This window comes from Artibeus jamaicensis, unplaced genomic scaffold (genome assembly GCF_021234435.1).
Source record: "Artibeus jamaicensis isolate MK-2021 breed Jamaican fruit bat unplaced genomic scaffold, CSHL_Jam_final scaffold_1689, whole genome shotgun sequence".
In the NCBI taxonomy this organism is placed as follows: domain Eukaryota; kingdom Metazoa; phylum Chordata; class Mammalia; order Chiroptera; family Phyllostomidae; genus Artibeus; species Artibeus jamaicensis.
In genome coordinates, this window is record NW_026522029.1 from 6,577,323 (window position 1) to 6,596,443 (window position 19,121).

The 19,121-nt window shown below is 56.1% G+C and overlaps 1 protein-coding gene and 1 long non-coding RNA gene across 5 annotated transcripts in view; one reads left to right on the forward strand and one right to left on the reverse strand.

Moving 5' to 3' along the window:
* KCND3 (potassium voltage-gated channel subfamily D member 3) overlaps positions 1–13,845 on the forward strand; it is a 183,458-nt gene extending 169,613 nt beyond the window's left edge. For 3 of the 4 annotated variants that reach the window (XM_053655896.1, XM_037152421.2, XM_053655897.1), the window contains exons 3-8: positions 1,713–1,875; positions 9,057–9,158; positions 9,461–9,550; positions 10,936–10,992; positions 12,125–12,372; positions 13,052–13,845. In XM_053655896.1, the coding sequence (XP_053511871.1) occupies positions 1,713–1,875; positions 9,057–9,158; positions 9,461–9,550; positions 10,936–10,992; positions 12,125–12,372; positions 13,052–13,253 (862 nt within the window). In that variant the 3' untranslated portion in view covers positions 13,254–13,845. The remainder of the gene's footprint in view (positions 1–1,712; positions 1,876–9,056; positions 9,159–9,460; positions 9,551–10,935; positions 10,993–12,124; positions 12,373–13,051) is intronic. The other variant, XM_037152422.2, reaches the window with a different exon arrangement.
* LOC128625980 (uncharacterized) lies at positions 9,088–18,091 on the reverse strand. Its single transcript, XR_008389837.1, has 5 exons — positions 15,733–18,091; positions 13,907–14,079; positions 12,914–13,067; positions 9,876–11,545; positions 9,088–9,180 (listed from the first exon to the last, which is right to left on the reverse strand). It is a non-coding gene; the product is annotated as an uncharacterized LOC128625980 (long non-coding RNA).
* Between the last annotated feature and the right edge of the window lie 1,030 nt (positions 18,092–19,121).

Genomic DNA, 19,121 nt, shown 5'->3' on the forward strand with positions numbered 1-19,121 from the left:
GCACCAGCCCCGACCGCCCTGGGATGGAGCCTTCCTGATGCTTTCTCGTTGATGCCTGCTTTGTTTTCTCCCAGTTTCGTGCCCAGAACCCCCTTTCCGTCACAGGGTCTAGGAATCCAGCTGGTGTGGTTCACCTCTGTGGGGCAGCCCCTTCTCTTCATCACTGCAAGTTTTGGAACTTAGGGCCAAGTTCTCAACTATATCCCTGGGGGCCAGAACTGAAAATGGTGGCAGAGACACAAACGTAGCATCAGAGCTCCCAGAAGGAGCTATCGGGGACCTCCGTGTTGGTGGCATAGCGTGACTCAGCCAGGACAAGGGGCCTGGACGCTGGAGGAGGAAGAGGATGGCGCTCTGGACAGGAGCCTTTACAGAGTGTCAGAGGCTCAAAAGAGGTCATCCGCTCACCCCCAGATGCAGGCCCACCACCAGCACTGCCTCCCACAGCCATAGGGGTTCAGGGAGTGAGCGCCCCGCACTCCTAACCTGGCTCACCCACCCCTTTCCACATCTTCCCTGGATGGGGCCCAGGTGCCCTCAGGACAAGTGACCTCAAGTCTCACTGTTTTGGCAGTGGCAGTCCCTGGTCACCCTAAGCTGTTTCTGCTCCAGACGCCCGAAGGGCCCAGAGCCAGGGAGATTGGGTCTCTGGCTTTGGCCAACGGAGTTGGCACCTGCTCTTTGCTTAAAACAGCCTTTAAATTATCTCGATAAAGAAGAGGCTAAACACTTGACCGCAGGAGAGTGTCTTATTGATTGAAGGAGACAGGCCCTGACGTGCCTGCCTCGGGCTGAGGGAGACCCAGGCCAAGCCGGTCCTGGGGCAGCTGCCAGGGTGTGAAGCACTCAAGAGACTGTCTCGGAGCTCTGCGCCGAGCCAGCACCGAGACTCGGGGACTGCACTTCGGCGCCCGTGGTTCCCCCACTCCGTGCGGTTTGTGGGGGGGACGAGAGCAGCAGGAGTGGGGTTTCCATCTCAGCTGCACCCGAACAAGGGCAGTTCGCAACTGCCTCTGAGCCTCAGTCGCTGTACATCAGCGACAGGGTCGTGGAGCTTTGGGGAGGTCGGTATGCAGAAGTGCCTTGTAAAATGATAAATATCCACAGGAGTAGAAAGTGGATTTATTATAGGTTATGTTACTGCCATAAATGAGACCATGTTGCTTTTCTGCCTAAAACTCCCCCGTGGCTCTTCATTGCACTTGGGATGAGATCCACACTCCCCATTGCAGCCCACTGGACGCCGCGTGGTCTGTCCCCTGCCAGGAGCCCTGCTGGTTCTTTAACCTTTTCTAGAACAGGCTAAGCTCCTCCTGCCTCAGGACCTCTGTACTGTCTGTTGCCTCTGCCCGCACTCTTCCCAAGGGTGTTGCATAGCTGGATCCTTTACTTTCAGATCTCAGCTGAAATGCCCTCAGAGAGGCTTCTCCTGACCCCGCTCCCCCGCCTGGCGTGGCGCCCATGCCTTTTCCCCTCCCAGAAGTAACCACAAGTCTCCCCCTTGTAGCACCTGGGCTCCATGAGCAGAAGGATCTTGTCCTGGTCCTTCCCAGTTCTCATCACGGTACCTGAAGCATACTGGGCACTCCAAACAGTTGTTTAGTGACTGAATGGATGAATGAGTGAATGGGTGAGCGAATGACTGGCAGGGGAGTCTGACTTGTCTCCCAAAGGGCCCCCCTCCCTTACCCCTGCCTCTGCCTCTCCCTCAGGTATGGAGACATGGTGCCCAAGACGATTGCTGGGAAGATTTTCGGGTCCATCTGCTCCCTGAGCGGCGTCCTGGTCATTGCCCTGCCAGTTCCCGTGATCGTCTCCAACTTCAGCCGGATTTACCACCAGAATCAGAGAGCGGACAAACGCAGGGCACAGAAGGTAAGCCTGCAACCCAGGGCAAGGCGGTGCTGGACCAGAGAGGGCCTGGTCCTTTGCCTTGGCACCTGTCACATGTGGATGGCCCAGCCTGGAGCCCCTGGGAGAGCCGCAGCACAGACGGCCTCTGGCTGGGAGAGGTAGCTTCCAGTGCCTTCCTACCTGCGCCTGCCTCCCAGCCCCGGCAGCTGCAAAGGGCAGCAAACCCTCAGTTATCCAACAGCTGGTCACCTCCCCGTTGGAGATTCTGGGCAATTTCCTTGGGCTCCGGCTCCCTGTCCAAGGCCTCAGCTGCCACCACTCAGCAGTGCCCCTGACACCTCCCTCTCCCAGCCAGGAGCTTCCTGAGGAACATCATCGCTTTTCAATACCCGACAATAGCCTATACAAAGCACGGTGACAAAAATAAATTTGCTGAAAAGAAAAATGAATCCTCTGAAAGGAGAACATTCAGAGGCCATTGAACTCAAAGCAAACGGCACAGCAGGCTTTAGGACCTCAGGTTATCTCAGGTCAAGGCACAGCGCTGCCCCTGAGGATCAGGAGCATAACCATGGGGCCTGTGGAAGTTTGGGGGTGTCCAGTGTGGCCTGCCAATGAAGGCAGGGAAGGATGAGCCCCTCCCTCACCCACAGAGTGGGCAGAAATAGCAGAAGGCTTAGATGACTTTCCTGACCAGCCCCCCAGCCCCCACCCGTCCATCCAGAACAAACCAGCTGGCAGTGTTCATCCGCATTATTAGTGTGTCTGGCTGCTGCAGGTTCTCGGTCATGACTTTTATGAGGAAAGGGGAGGACTGAGGGGGAGTTCTGACCCTTTCAGAGCATCCCACCCTCCAGGGGCACCTTCCGGGCACAGTGGCTGCAGGGGACCTTGTGGAGAGGGTCACTTCTGGAGGCCTGAGTTGCTGTGTCCCTACTTGATTCTTTCCTGAATTCACCCCACAAACATGTGCTGCGTACCTGCTGTGTGCCAGGCCCCCGCACCGCAGCTGGGCTGTGTTCTCCCCATGCGGCCTCTGCCCTGACCTTCCTCTCCCCGGGGTGGCCCCCATGAGGCAAGCCCAACCTGTCGGAGGAGCACAGGCTTTCAGAATGGATCTGTGCGTGCTCACTAGGCTAAAGCCACGACACGCGCAGAGGCCGGCTCCAGAGTGTGTGCTCATCTACATGTCTAGTGCTTCACAGCAGAGTACACAGCAGCAGAGTCACATAATTATACACCAGATCCCAGCATCTCCCTCTCGTGTGACCTTGTGACCACCCCCTTCTTGCCCTGCCACCTCCCTCCTCTGCCTGGGCTGAGGTATATTTGGGCTCATCTGGACCTGGATCTGCACTGTGGCCAGGCCTGAGCTGTCTGTGCTATCCCCTCTGCCTCCCAGCACCCCTTTCCTACCTCCTCACCCAAGGTCAGGGCTCCCCCTTCCCTTCCCCTCCTAGCCACCCCAGAAATAGAAGTCTTATCTCTCCCCTGTCCCCTCCAGTGGGCCAGTGTGAGCGAGCTCCACACTCATTGTGCCTGTGAGCGAGGGGCAGGGAGACACTGGGATGACCTCCCACATCCAGGAGCCTGAGGCCCAGAAGTCCAGAGCCTACAGCAGCTCCCTGCACCACCACCAGCGAGGGCTAGGGCTCACCCAGGTATTTGGTCCAGCAGGTGAAGTTCAAAGGCATCCTCAGCTCACACGGGGGCCAAGGCTGCACCCACGATAAGCCCCACCCAAGCTGTGTTCTCCACAGCTCCCTTTCCCTCCACACTCACAGCCCCACCTGTCCCAGAGCATCTCATCCACGAGTGGCATGGCACAGTGGCCATTTTCCCATAGAACTCCTGTGTGATTAAGAGCCCAGAAGGGGTCAGCTTGGCACATTCCTCCATCTGCTGAAGAGGAGGCTCCCTCCCTTCGCTCTGCCCCCCCCCCCATCCTCTTCCTGCTCTCTGAAGTCAGAGTACATGTTTACCATGTTTTCGCTTCCATGGATACTCAGTGGGTCATGGAGAGATGGCACAGGATGGAGGCCAGGGAAGCCCATGCTGGTTCTCAGTCCAGACCGCATACTCAGGAGCCCAACGGCTCAGCCCATCTGCCTTGGACGTTAAGGCTCCGAGTCGTCACCCGCCCCCTTCCGGGTTGCTGTGCTTCGGATAATCACTAACATCGCTCCGTGACTGTTTGCTTCAGAAACGGTTCTCTGAGCCGGGTGCCTTGGAGATCGGAGGATGAGGAGGCCAAGCAGTGGACAGAGCGCAGGGAGCATCTGGAGTGAAGGACTTGGTCCCCTCTCCCTTTTATTTTAGATGATCGCACCAGGGCATGGACGCTGACACAACCAGTTTGTGTGTGTGCGTGTCAAGTTTTCTACAACGCTAGCAGCTCTGCAGATTCCTGCACCCACCACCACCACCCCCTTTATAATCACACCCTCCCACCCGACCACCGCCTTGTCCCTAACCTCTCGCAAAGGCGGCAACCTTCGGAGCTGACTTCCTTCGTTCTGCGCGTGGTTCCTGGACACCCCTCCCGTTGTGTATGCGGTGGTCGTCCCTCTGCGGCTGCGCAGTTCCCGGGATGCGCATGCACCGCATCCTGTGTAACCGTCCGCCTGCAGAGGTCCGGGCAGGTCGCACTTTGTGGTTCCCCTCCACGGTGACTCTTCGCGTGCAGGATCCCACGTGAACCCGCTTTCCATTACCCTGGGATTGAGGTCTGAGTGTGAGAATTCCCTGTTTTCCCTCGGCCTCCCCAGGGGCAGGAGGTGCCACAGTCATGGCCAGAGTGTGCCTGCAGCCCTACCGCTGGGAAGGGCTTGCTGGGGACGGGCCCCCAGAGGACTGCCAGGTACCCGAGCAGGACTGCACCTGGAACTGCACCCAGGGCGGCGGCGTCCCGCGTCCAGACCCCACCTCCGACACTGTTGTCTCCGCTCCTGTGAAAACCAGCGGCTGAAATTCCAGGCAGGAGGGGGCAGCATCTGGCCTGGGCCGCGGCGCACCTGCGCTGAAGTCTTAGCTAGTTCCCCGTCTACCCCCAGGCCCGCCCTTCCTGGCATGCCCTCCGTGTCTTGTCTGCAAGATTCCGGATGATCACAAACTCTCTTTAACTCTCATGCTGTGCTCATGGCTGTGGCGGAGTGTGAAGCTGACCAGCCCACGCGGCGATGGAGCCTGTTGCGATGGCTTTATTAACATGCGTTTCTGACACCCCATGTGGCTTCTTCCTTCCTGGGCCACCCCACGCCCAGCCGAACCCCTGCTCAGGGCGAAGCTTTGTACGAGAATTCTCACGGGAGATGAGCACACACGGAAGCCACAGGCCCCGGCTGTGAAGAGCCCAGAGCCGAGCCAGGGAGCCTCACCGCATTCCAAGTGCTGGGTTTGGTTCTGTAAACACATTGCGAACCTCGATCCTGCGTGGGAAATGATTAAACGATACAGTACATTTGATATGACAATCTGTTGCTTTAATAGAGCCTAGGGTGAGATAAGATTAAAAGAATTGCCACAAAGGAGAACAGGAGAATCTTTCATCTCTAGGAAGTAATGAAGACGGACCCCAAACCCGAGAAAGGTCGGACTCTAAGCGGAGCGATCAAGTTACATAAGGCTGGAATGAGCTCGGCACAGTTGGATTACCCGTGTGCACCTCTCAACCCCCAGTCTGCACCCCAAGCGATAGCAGCCACGTCCCCCACAGTCAGGCACTGGCTTCGATGTAGGCAGCCAGCTGCCAGGTGGGGGCTGGAGCAGGACCCCCAGGGCGGAGAATTGTCCTAGACTTGAGTAACTGTTCCTTGCGCAGAGAGAAGAGAATAGGGCTTATTTGTCGTCCTTCCCTCTGGAGCGTTCTTCCTCAGAAGTGACAGGCAGATCTTCCAAGTTCAAGTCCTGGCCTCGCCCCTGTATTTAGAAGTCAGGGAAGAGAGTTGAATTGTCCCTGCAGGGACACACTGGGCACAGAGTGACTTCCCAGCCAACAAAAGGGAGAAATCGTCTGTGATTCTGTGGACAGCCTGGATCTGCGTCCCTGCCTTTCTTTCAACAGATGCACCAGCCCAGCTGGACAGCTGGAGGGGACACTTTCCCATATTGGAACCAGGGTGACAAGAAGTGGAAATGGCCACCGATTTCCAAGAACCCCTCTCCTGCTCAGAGGCCGAGCAGTGGTCAAAGCAAGGGACTGAGGATGCATCTGGGTCCCCACGAGTACCTCTGCTCACAGTGGCAGCACCTGGAGCCAGGGCCACAAGCATGCTGGCCTCTGACCACGTTGGCCTCACACCAGCAGGAGCCCCACTAAGGGCCACTCCCCGTCCTCCCAGAGCCTCTTCCTCCTCGGCCTCACTCTGCAGCTCTGCTGCCGACAGGACCCTGGTGGTGACCAGCAGGAGGGGAAGAGCAGCTGGTGTGTGCCGCCCAGCCCCTCCCACGGCCTCTGAGGACAGGGGATGTCAGCTTGCAATGCAATGCCAAGGCTGTTCTCCTCCCAGAGGTCTGCTGCCGGTGTCCCCTTGTCCCAGTTAGAGCCAGAGTGCTGCGTGGAAGGTGTTCCAGACTCCCAGTTACACACACACTCCCACACTCATCCCCACGGGCATGCACAAGAAAATGCACGTATTGACACATCTGTGCACGCACCCACTCCCAGAGACAGACATGTAATTGTAAACTCATTTATTTATTTTTCTTTTTTTTTCTAATTTATTTTTTTAAATTGATTATGCTGTTACAGTTGTTCTATTCCCCCCTTCATTCCCCTCCACCCTGCCCCCCCATCCCCACCATTACCCCCCTTTAGTTTATGTCCATGTGTCTCAAGTCCTTTAGGTTCTATATTTCCCATGCTATTCTTGCCCCCCCCCATCTATTTTCTATCTACTGTCTATGCTACTTATTTTCTGTACCTTCTCCCCCCATCTCCTTCTCCCACTCCCCTGTTGCTAACCCTCCTTGAGATCTTCATTTCTATGTTTCCACTCCTGATCTAGCTGTTCTTTTAGTTTGCTTTCGTTTTAGGTGTGGTTGTTAATAACTGTGAGCTTGTTGTTCTTTCACTGTTCATGTTTCTTTACCTTCTTTTTCTTAGATAAGTCCCTTTAACATTTCATATAATAAGGGCTTGGTGATGATGAACTCCTTGAATTTGATCTTATCTGAGAAGCACCTTATCTGTCCTTCCATTCTAAATGAAAGTTTTGCTGGATAGAGCAATCTTGGTTGTAGGTCTTTAGATTTCATGACTTGGAATATTTCTTTCCAGCCCCTTCTTGCCTGTAAGGTCTCTTTTGAGAAATCTGCTGACAGTCTGATGGGGACTCCTTTGTAGGTGATTGTCCCCTTAGGTCTTGCTGCTTCTAGGATTCTCTCCTTCATTTTAATTTTGGCTAATGTAATTATGATATGCCTTGGTGTGTTTCTTCTTGAGTCCAACTTTTTTGGTACTCTCTGAGCTTCTTGGATTTCCTGGAAGTCTATTTCCTTTGCCAGATTGGGGAAATTTTCTTTTATTATTTGTTCAAATCATTTTTCCACTGGTGGTTGTCTTTCCCCCTTCTGGTACCCCTATAATTCGGATATTGGAGCATTTAAAGATGTCCTGGAGGTTCCTAAGACTCTCATTTCTTTGAATTCTTGCTCCTTGACTCTTTTCTGTTTGGCCATTATTTGCTTTCTTCTGGTCCACTCCATTGATTTGAGTCCCAGTTTCCTTTTCATCTCTATGGGTTTCCTGTGGAATTCCATTCATTTCAATTAGTTTCGCCTTCATATGTTTGTCTAATTTGTCGGTATAATCAACCAGTTCTGTGAGGATCCTGATGACCAGTGTTTTAAACTGTGCGTCTGAGAGTTTTGCTATTTCTTTGTCACTTAGATTTATCTCTGGGGCTTTGAGGTCTTCCTGCGACATTTTTGGTCTGTTCTGGCCCTTTAAATGTGAGAAGCGGCGCCTTGGACTCCCAGGTCGCTGGGTTGTGACGCTGTATGTGGGGGCGTGGTCAGAGCGGGGAAATGGCGGCGCCCTCTACTGCCGCACGCCACGGGGACCGCCGGCCCCGGTCCAACCGCCCACTCCCTCGCCTGTCCGCTCGCCCGCAAATAGGCAACCGCAGTCAACACGCAGCACCGCCTCCCCACTGTCTCCTCAGCAGTCGCTCACCCGGTGGGTTGCTTGGTCGCTCACTAGGTCCAATCCTGCGTTTGGAACCCGTGCGTCTGGATTCGCACGTCTGGATTCCGCGCCTGGGTCCGCCCGACCGGAGTCCTCCTGTGTAACCCCTCACGAGACGCCGGTTTCGCCCCTTACCGGTCGGGCTGAAGAATTTGTTGTTAACGGACTTCCGAAAAGTTCAATTTTCCGTGTTCTAGTTGTGTTTTCTGATGCTAATATTTAGTTGTCCCTAAACTTGGTTGTGTGAGAAGGCACGGCACATCCACCTATACCTCCATCTTGGCGGAAGTCCTCATTTATTTATTTTAAAATGACTAGGTTCTGGGGAGACATCAGTGAACAAAACCAAACCTCCTGCCCTCACAAGTGTACGTTCTGACGGGCAGGGGAGACAGTAACGACCTAAGTGTGTAAACACCAGACCCCCTTCATAACGAGTGCTAAGGCGGAAAGTGTGGGGAAGGACTTGAGCAGGATGCAGGGCCCACGTGCACACTTTTTGCTTCGCTCATAATTAACCGATACTTGGGCCCCTGCTGCCTGCAGGGAAGGGCACTGGACCCCAGTGGAGGCTCACAGAAGGGCTGTGACATACGCTCCTTGCAAGAGCTCAATGAGCAACATCCAACGGGTTATTGATGAGCAATACCCAATGGGTCATTGATGAGCAATACCCAATGGGTCGCTGAGCTGACCCGCTCAGGAACCGTTGGGAGGAGGGGGGACTCGGATGGACTCGGATGAGTGCCGCTCCAGCCAAGGATGACACCCAGCTGGAGAGGTGAGTGAGACCTCTGGGAGCTCAGATCACAACCGAGCTGCACCAGGAGGGGACAGTGTCTCAGACCCAGTCCCAGGGCCTAGGAACAGAGACCTGGGAGGCTGGGGAGAAGCAGACCCCCCCCAACATCCGTAATCACCCAAGAGCCCAGCCTCCCTGGGACAGCCCCTGCCCTGGCCTAGCCAGGCTCATGGTCCTTGGACCTCACGCTCCGATTGTCTCTGCCAATCACAGAAGGCCCGCCTCGCCAGGATCCGTGTGGCGAAAACAGGCAGCTCCAACGCCTACCTGCACAGCAAGCGCAATGGGCTCCTCAACGAGGCTCTGGAGCTGATGGTAGGTGCCCAGCGGACCCGGGCTGGGGAGGTAGAGGAGACAATAGACTCATTCTCTCTTTTGGGGGCACCAGAACTCCCGCCCCAAAGCCTGCCCCAGACTGCAGCCCCTACACCTCTCCCACGGAACTGTCACCACTGCCCAGACCAGCTTCAGACCAAGGCGAGCATGTTGTACGGTGGCCCTAAAACCTGATTCAGCCTGGCCTTTCCGGTGCCCTCCCCCCGTCTGTAGGAGGTGGAGAAGCTGGGGAGAGGACGGGTCCCCAGCCCTGTCCTCGGTCTATCTCCCCGTCTCCCTAGGGCACCCCGGAGGAGGAGCACGTGGGCAAGACCACCTCGCTCATCGAGAGCCAGCACCACCACCTGCTGCACTGCCTGGAGAAAACCACTGTGAGTCCCATCCCTCTTCTGAGGTCACAGGTCACAGAGAACCCCACTCTCATCTTCATCCTGGGCCAGCTTCAGGAGTCGAAGTCTGCCCCCTTCCGAGCCCAAAAGTAGAGAGGAGGTCTCTGTGAACCCCAAGGAGAGGGGCAGAGTCGCCAGGGCCAGGCCAGCTGTGCCCTGCAGTGCAGAGGAGGCCGTTCCCCAGGCTCCCCCTCCGCTCCCCTCCCACACCCGTGTCTTGGTTACTGGGCCAAGGGCTCTGCCCATCAGTCCCCCAGTTGTGAGGGGCATCACTGTTCAAAACTAGGGCTGAGTTTATTATACTCACTTGCTACGGGACAGCAGAGATGCATGTCGATTTTTGTCCTACCTCTGGGGCTAAGTGGACGCAGTTTGTGGGTCCCTTTGCTCCCTCCATTCCTCTAGGAACAGGAGACGGTAAGTAAGGAGGCATCGCATGTGTATTTCCTTCCCCAAACAGGGATTCGATCTTTGTGCTTCCTCTTGTCACCCTGCTGTCCGGGGAGCTTAGATTTTCAAAAGGCTCACCGTTCAAACAGCGTGGTGTAGGGCCTCCTAGTGGGGATGCGGAATGATGCCTCTGCCGCACAGACAGATGGGAAGGAAGGGCAATGGACCAACCCGGACCCTTGGCCCCACATGTCAGGAATGGCAGGGAGGGCGGGGCCATCAGGGTGGACAGCCAATGCGACGAAGTGAAACCCTTTCCTGCTCTTCTCCAGAACCTCCCTCCCCAAACACCCTGCAGCCCCGGCTCAGCGCAGTAAGGAAGAACCTTCTAATTCTCACGTCCCATATCCCAGCCGCCTCAGTATAGGGGACGGATCTTAGATGACACTGTGGGTGGCGGCTGAGCCCAGGGAGGACTTCCGCAGTGGGGGGCAGTCTGTAAACCCTAGTCTCCAGACTCACCCAACCTGCCTTAGCACCCAGTGCTGCACGTGGGCGCAGAATCTCTCTCCAAGTCAGCGCTTGCTGGAGGCGCCAACCAGACCGGCCACCCTCCCCACTGCACGTGCCGGGTGGGGCGGGTGGGGCCATTTGGGTCTGAAGGGCTGGAATGCTGGCACTGAAGAAATGAGATCTGGGGATCGAGGGCTGGAATGCTGGCCGCGAGGGGCGGCATGCTGAATCCAAGGGGGAGAATGTCGGACTGCGGGGATGGGATGTCCTGACGGGAGAGACGGAATGCTGGGTTTCAGGGAGGGGCGTGGGGAGGGAAGGAGCGAATGTTGGGTGTGAGCAGGTCGTGCCGGAGCCTGGGGGCGGAATGCCGGGACGGGGACCGGATGTGGACACTGAGCTTGGGAATGCCGGAATGTGCAGTCAGTGGTGTTTCTGTCTTCTGTTGGCATGCCGTCCCGCAGGGGTTGTCCTATCTTGCGGATGATCCCCTGTTGTCCGCACGAACGTCCACCATCAAGGTATAACTTTTTTAAACTTCAATTGCTGTCTTTCTCTCTGATTCTTCTGAGTCTGTGGATTCTCTCCGCTCACCCCTGGCCTGGTTGTCTGCATGTGCTGCTGGTTCTTCCGGGGCTGCTCCCCCCTCCGCGGTCACCCCCAGCACCGGCTCGGCTGCCAGTGTGTTGTGAACTGCCCGGCTGCCTTTCTGACTTCCTCTTTAACACCCCCAAGGGCTTGGAGGGGGCAGAGGAGCATGGCACCAGTGCTGGTACCTACCACTGTCCAGGGCCACCTCCCCGGCTCCGTGGGGACGCCTGGTGTCGGCCTGGGGCTGGTCTCCAAACTGCTCCCGTGCTACCTCCCTTCAGACTTTCTCTGCACTCTGGCAGCCTTGGCCGACCGGCAGGGCCAGAGGGTTCGAGCCGCCTGGGGCAGACAGACATGCTTTCACTTCTCCAGGGTTCAGCTCCACCCCCTCCTGATGGCCTCTGGTCAGGAAGCTGTTAGCATCCCCTTCCTGTGCTTACCCTTGACTTAGGGGCCCCTGTGCCCCCAGGCATCCATGTCCAACTGTCAGTGAAACAAAAACCAGTAATTAAATCGCAACCCTGACAGTTTGACCGCACTGGCCTTCGAGAGCAGGCTCCCCCAAGCCCGTGAACAATCCAGCGCCTTGGGAGAGCCTTTCTGATAAAAGCGGCAGTCTCAAGTTTACCCAGGACTCCTGCGGCTCTCCCCCATTCAATCCGGAAAAGACAGCCTAGCACACCGACTGCCCGTAGCAGTGACTCCTTACCTGCTACCCCGGGGTCCTGTCTTTGCTTCCAGCTCGGACAACGCCACTAAATCCCTCCATGTCCCCAGTGTCCCTTCAACTCAAAGCTGCAGATGGCATGTAGACCCCACCGTGATTTTAACAACTCCAGTCCCAGCCCACCCCCAGCCTGATGGCCAGGGCTGCCCACCGAACTCTCCTTCCTCCATCATCAGAGGCCTGTGGGACACCAGCCCTCCCGAACGCCTGTCTGCGCCCAGCCTCTGGGAGCCCTTTTCTCTGGGCCCGGCACAGACAGGCAGCCGTCCCAAGCCGGGGCCCATCCCCCTCCTCCCTGCATCCTTTGCTGCATCTCCTCTTTCTGCCTCCCACAGAACCACGAGTTCATAGACGAGCAGATGTTCGAGCAGAACTGCATGGAGAGCTCAATGCAGAACTACCCGTCCACAAGGAGCCCCTCGCTGTCCAGCCATCCGGGCCTCACGACCACCTGCTGCTCCCGGCGCAGCAAGAAGACCACACACCTGCCCAACTCCAACCTGCCGGCCACCCGCCTGCGCAGCATGCAGGAGCTCAGCACGATCCACGTCCAGGGCAGCGAGCAGCCCTCCCTCACCACCAGGTGGGCACCCTCCAGCCGCAGGACTGGACAGTCTCCAGCTTAGAACCCCCAAGGTCCTCTGGCCCTCTGTCCCCCTAATCCAATGCATGGGCCCCACCCCTTCCTCCCCCACCTTCCTCTGGGCCCTACACGTTAGCCCAAAGGCCCTTCACACACTTTGGGGAAAACAATAGCCAGCTTAGGCCCAATGTGTGATTGGATACCAGAAAAAATAGCTTCCCCGAAAAACCCACAAATGGCCTATCCCAGTGCAAAGAATGGACCAAGGAAATAATTTCCACAATTGTGTTGGGTGTGGCTCATCCCACAATGATTCTGAATCTCAGACTTTCCCCTCCTGTCTCTGCTCATATTCAGGCCACTCCCTCAACCCCCCCCTCCAGTGAGTTGCAAGGAATTCAGGGAGAGCCCAAGTCAAATGCCACACAGGACAGGCAAACAACCCGGTGCAGGGGAAGACGCACGCACACTCTGAATCCCAAAGCCCGACACCACGCCTGGGCCGTCGTCGGTAGTTCAGGCAGCAAGGATGGATACTTACAGGCGGATGGCCAGAGCAGAGGAAGAGGGACACCAAAAGCTCCTTCTAGTTTCCATGAGCTAGAAATGCCGGGGGTCAGGGGAACTTCGGGACACTAGCAAGAGGCACCGCCCGCAACTCCCTCCTTTTCTGTCGCAGTCGCTCCAGCCTTAATCTGAAAGCAGACGATGGACTGAGACCAAACTGCAGAACGTCCCAGATCACCACAGCCATCATCAGCATCCCCACGCCCCCCGCGCTCACCCCCGAGGGAGAAAGCCGGCCGCCTCCCGCCAGCCCGGGCCCCAACACGAACATTCCTTCCATAGCCAGCAACGTGGTCAAGGTCTCCGCCTTGTGAAGCCGCTGTGCAGAGGGCCAGAGTGGGTGGTGGGGGCGAAGAAGGCTGGCGTGTTGGTGGGTGGCCACGGGGACCACGCCATCCCCTCACCCCACCCGGAATTTGTGCCTGGGAGGAGCAAGAGGCAGCAGAGGGGCCCCGAGGTCACTGTGGTGCGCACAGCCCCGGGGAGCCGCCTCTCCTGGGGCCGGAGGAAGGGGGTGGGGGGCAGGGGATGGGACCTTGGGTGGAGGCTACTGTGTGCCAGCCAGCACGGCCTGGAGGGGGAGCCAGACCCGGTCACTCCTGTTTCTGGGGACCCCCTGAGGAGATGTGAGACCGAGAGCAGCCCAGAGGCCTCAGTTGTCAGATGCAAAACAGGAAGACAATATAACACTGTGTATTTAAGCACCTTTTCAAGGCTCTTAATGGATAATATTTATTCATGGGAAAAGGTGGAAACAAAAACACTGACGGATTTTTGTGAGACATGTCTCTCCATGGACCCAGTACCTTTGAACCAAAACAATGCATTTTGTGAGGGTTAACTCTTTCTTTTTCTCCTTTTATAGCAAAAGCTTTTAGGCTAAGAAGTCAGGTTTTGCTGAATTCTCTCTCCATTCCCCTGGGGGGGGTGAGGTCGTCTGAGCCTGGGCCCCCACCACCCTGCTGACCTGCACAGAGCTGCCAAGGGACCGCACAGCAGCGTGTCCCCCGTCTCTGTCCCGTTCTGCTTCAGCCCCTGGCTGTGTGTCAGCTGTCCCGCCATCTGTCTCCACACGGACCCGTGACCCTGAGGTGCACCGGCGAGGCCTCCTGCACGCAGGTCCTGTAGGTGCACAGGCAGCTGTGGAAGAGAAGGGAATGAGGCCAAGCAGGAGGGTTCGGGGCCGAGGGAAGACCCCGTAGAGAACTCATTGCTCCCGTCCAGCTTAAAGAGGGGATGCCTGGATTTGTCACACGGGGATCTGGAAAAAGGAACCAGCCCACTCTGGGTGTGGGCCAGTGGGGAGGACGGAAGACCCCAGGCTCACCGCTGCCGCGGGCCCTGTGGCTCCCACCATCAAGCCCACCCAGAGCTCTGCCCAGAGCCCCACCCAGAGCCATGCAGGGGAGGCGGCGTGGTCCTGCAGAGGGCAGTGGCCCAGGCTCTGCCTCACTGCACGCTGCGCAACTCCGCACAGAGGCCTGGGAGCCTCACGAGGGCCGCGCAGAAGCAGGCAGGCGAGAGATGCTGGACGGGCGTGCTGGACTGGAGGTCTGAAGTCTTCAGGCCTGACGTCCCCGAGGGTAACTGAAGTGGGGAGAAGCCTGATGACCCCGTACAAGTGAGCAAGTGAATATTCTTTCTGAGGACCTAGACAGTGTTTCTGGTCAGGTGGCTCGCACCCTGGTGCAAGGGGATTTTCACTGCTGATAGGGGAGCAGGGGGCCTCGGGGTGAGTGTCAAGCCCCTTCCCTCGCCCTGTCCCCACTGCCCTGTAGCACTCTCCCCAGTGGGGGGTAGACCTGTAACTGTGGGCCAGGAACGCTCTGCCCGCTGCCCTGCCGTCCAGAGGAGGGCGCCAGCTGGGAAGCCAAGCACCTCTTCAGGGGGCTGCCCTGTGACTCCAGCTCTGCTGACCCCATGCAAGAGGCAAGTCCAGAGGTTACGAGGGGCACCCAACTGGAAGGCTCGCAGAGTGTGGAGGAGGGGGCACCTGCCCCCAGATCTCCTTTGCTGTCCTCACTGGGCTCGCCCAAGCCCTCTCTCTGGGTCTGGCTTCAAGGAGTTCCCTGACATGGGGACAGGGGGGCGCTGGCCCTCCAGGCTTAGGGCGCAAGTGGGTGGAAAAGCTTAACAGCCACAGAGGAACACGCGTGGGCCACACAACCTGCACACGCCCAAGAACAAGCACTTATACCCATTCGCTCATTCGCGTCGGGGGAGGCAGAGGACCGGGCTGGGCCCTGGTCAGCCGGCAGGCAAAGGCCCAGAAAAGTTTTTCTGGGAGAGAATGAGTAATGGAGCCGAGCAAGGAGTGTCTAGGTCTCTAAGTTCACATCCTCGGAACTGAGTGGGGTGAGGGACGGAGGCGGGTGGGGACACGGCCACTGCCGCACACAAGCAGGCGACCCGGGGGTGACAGCTGACCCATCGCAGAGACGCGTCTGACTGTGCACCAGGGGAGCACAGCGGCCCCCCAAAACCAGTGAACACATTTTAATAATCACGTCCCAGGGAATTTTCCACTTTTTGACCCTAAGGAACTCAATGTTTTGTGTTCCTCTGGCTCCATTTCTGAGTCCCACATTATGACAGTTCCTAAAAAGCCCGTTAGACTTTCCCCTGCACCTCCACCCCACAGCGCAGCCTCAGCCAGGCGCAGGAGACCCAGCTCGCCTCTGGGGTGAAAGGTCAGCCCGGGAAAGTGGCTCGAACACAAACAGGATCCAGCAGACGGAGTGCGCGCTGCACGCGGAGGTACACACAAGGGTCGATTTAGTCCGTCGCACTCACCGGCCAGTGGCGGAAGAACCTGCTCGCACGGTCTTCTGGGCAATGGCCTTGAGCTTGCATAGTTTATCAACCACTTCCACATAGCAGAAGATTCCCAAAGCCACCTGCATCATTCGATCCCACTCAGCATTAGAGGGAGTTAAAAAAAAAAAAAAAAACAGAACGATTAGGCTACATTCAGATGAATGGGAACGTAGGAACTAAAGAGTTAAGAGTATCTGAACCAGAAGACACTGAAGAACCTCTGCAACAGTGGACAGTGCAGAAAGCTGCGACCCAGAGGAATGAAGCGACTTGCTCAAGGTCAGGCAGTCGTTTCACGACAGAGCTGGGACCAGAACGCATGTCCCTTGGCTATTAGTCTGGCGCTTTTCCCGCTGCCCCTCAGAATCACCAGGCTTCAGAGAAGACCCGTCAAAGAACACATGCTGCCACCAGACACCTAGTCGTAGGCGCGCGTCACTCCTGCTCGGACGCAGCCCTCGGAAACCACCCGGCTGTGTCACAAGCTGCCCCCTGGAAGCCGCCATTCCCCGCGCAGAACTGGCCCCCAACTGTCAAGAAGAGGTGAGCGGGTGAGCAGTCAGCCCTCTCAATGGAGAGAGGGCTCGGACGCCGTTTCAAAGCGCACCTTCTGTATGATCCTCACTAGAGACTCTGGCGGCAGCAGGACAAGACACTAGGTCCTTGACTGACAGCGAGGAAGCAGGCGGGGAGAAGCCGAGTGACTTCTCCAAATTCACGGGCAGAACTAGGACCCTCGGTGTAGACAGCATGTCCTGGGGATTTTCTCCCGCTGCACACCACGGCACTCTGGGACTGGCTTCTGTTTTGAACGCCTGGATGCCAAGGGTGCTGACCAAGGAAGGCAGCCTTCCGTTCAGAAAGGCCCGCGTCAGAGTGCCCAGGAACACACTCTGGACGATTCCGTTCTCGTCTCTTTTCATGATGCGTGTTGAGCTCGGGACTAACTGCAGAGAATCCTGTCCGGGAGGCCGGACAGGATTCTAATGCCAGTTGAACACATCAGTCCGCAGCCCCACAGGAGGGTAAGACCAGCAAACAGAAAAGCGAAGTTAAGAAAAATAATCTGAACAGAAAGTCAAGTGGACGGTTCATGCTGACCTGTATTACCACAAAGCCCATCCGCAGGGGTGCCGAGGACCTGACCCAGTTTTTACACTGTGGGGCCTGCTGTTCAGGATCATGCCACTTACCAGACATAGACAGGGAAAGCGCACACTGACACACGGACCTGGACGTTTTCCGTTCTCCTTTTTTAAACTGCTGAGGTCACCGTCACCATTGAGCTCAAGGTTATGGATGCATCCCGGTGGTCCAGACGCCCTCGCTTCAATTACCAAGAACCACAAGGCAGAAAGAACCCAATGCTGGGATCTTAGGTCACTAAGGCAATATTAGTTGCTCTTCTAAACTAGTTGGCATGGTAACCATGACAAATGGGAACCGGGAAGACTTTTGTTTTCCCTTTGATTCCCTTGTGAGATGGCATCACTTGCAGAGTTTCAAAATGACCGGATGAAGGAAGAACGTTGTTATGGCCGTGACCCTTGGAGCCCAAACAGCATCACCAGAACCGAGAGGAAGTGGTTGTTGGCGAAGAGACGGCTTTAACGAGGTTCCTGTCGAGTCTTGTTTCCTCTTCGGAGTGTTCTGTTTCTCTCATCAAGTGTGGGGACGACATCTGTCTTGGCAGGTCACTTCACTGCACTGGACGCTGTCACCCCAACCAGTGTGGGGCGCTAGCCCAAGTCCTGGGGGGCTCCTTGGACCGACAGACTATTTTACAAACCTGGGAGGCGGGAGGGATGGTATATTTTTGATAACCAGACATTCCAATGTAATGTTCTCCTTAGAGGTCACTCCCCCACTAATGTTATCGTGAAAAACATCAAGTGTGTTCTTTTCTATTTTCATATAATAAACGGGCTTTGCTTTCCGACATCACAATGGCAAAGAATACTGTATAAAACTGCAGGAAGATAAACATGCAAACTTTCCGTGGAAAAAAAAAACAACTCTTGGGTTTCCCGTCGTCTTCTTTTGCAACTGTAGTGCGTATGTTAAAATGTGTATCATTTACAGTATCGAGTCACGTGCCACCGCTGTACGGATGTATCCAATCTGGATTAAACTATGTGCCACAAACCCTAAAATGATGATGTTTATTTTCATGCCAATTCTCCTGCTACACACTAGAAATCAGGGTAATTTGAACAAAGGGAGGCTTTCCACCTTGCTAGAAAAAAAAGTCGAGAGTACCTGAAGCTAATACAATGTGTGTCAACTGTAATGGAAAGAACAGTTTTTAGAAAGTTGCAGAGCCTCGGTAGGTGCTTAAGTGTCCAGCCCAACCCCTCCCCCCGCCCTCCCTCCACGTGGCCGCCCCCCCCGCCTCCGGAACCATTCTCACCTGCCTGCGTGCTGGCCTCACGATGCTCACCAACAGGAAGGCATCTGGGTGCTGGTCAGCAGCAGCTGTACGTCGAGGCCCAGCCCTGTTAAAGAAACCCTGCCTTCGTGTGTCAGCCCTGGTTCTGCTAAGAGCGCACGGAATGTGCTATATTCCTCCCTCTAAGCCAAGGCCTCAAACTGGAAAGGAGCGCGCACTGAACCAGAGGGCAGGGCGGAGAGCTTGGGAACAAGTGACGGGGGCTCAGGCGCCATCGTCACCTACTGACATGACCCCGGCGGGGCAGGCACTTTTCTCTGGGCTTCCCTTTGCTGCTTTGTCTTAAATGTGGGGGAACCGGATGAGGGATCTTGAAGATCATGTCACCTTAGTGATTTTGAATCAGGCAGAGAGAGCAACTGGCGTTTTCACGTCCCCACCACGTGGTGACAATGGGCATCCTTTTAACTCCCCACAACACCAGATCCCAGTCAAAGAAGAGTGCAGTGGAAATGGGACACTGGGGCACACGTCTGACACCCAGAGGCCCCAGCAGTTGGCTGTGGAGTTCATTTCACTCACGATGCTCTTACCCTCATCACCCACTAGGTGTCACTACAGACCCACAGTGCCAACCACCTGGAGCAAGGTAAGGAAACCAGAGGTGCTTTTCAAAGCCCTGCAGCTGCATTACCTGAGGCACAAAACTATTAGTAAACATACTCTGGTCTCCTTCCCTGGGACCGGTTCCCAGGTCAGCTGTGACTATCAAAAGTAGTTTATCTTTTACGATTAACAGGCTTATTTACATTTGGGTGAAGAAAAAAACCTAAAAATTTCAAACTACTCCCTTGTCTCATAGAAGTTGATCCCCAAGTACTAGAATTCCTCTTATTTTTTTTAGTATTTAGGGGGCAGACTTTTACCTTTAAACCATGTGTTTTTGAAAGGTTAGTAAACTGTACCGCGATACTTA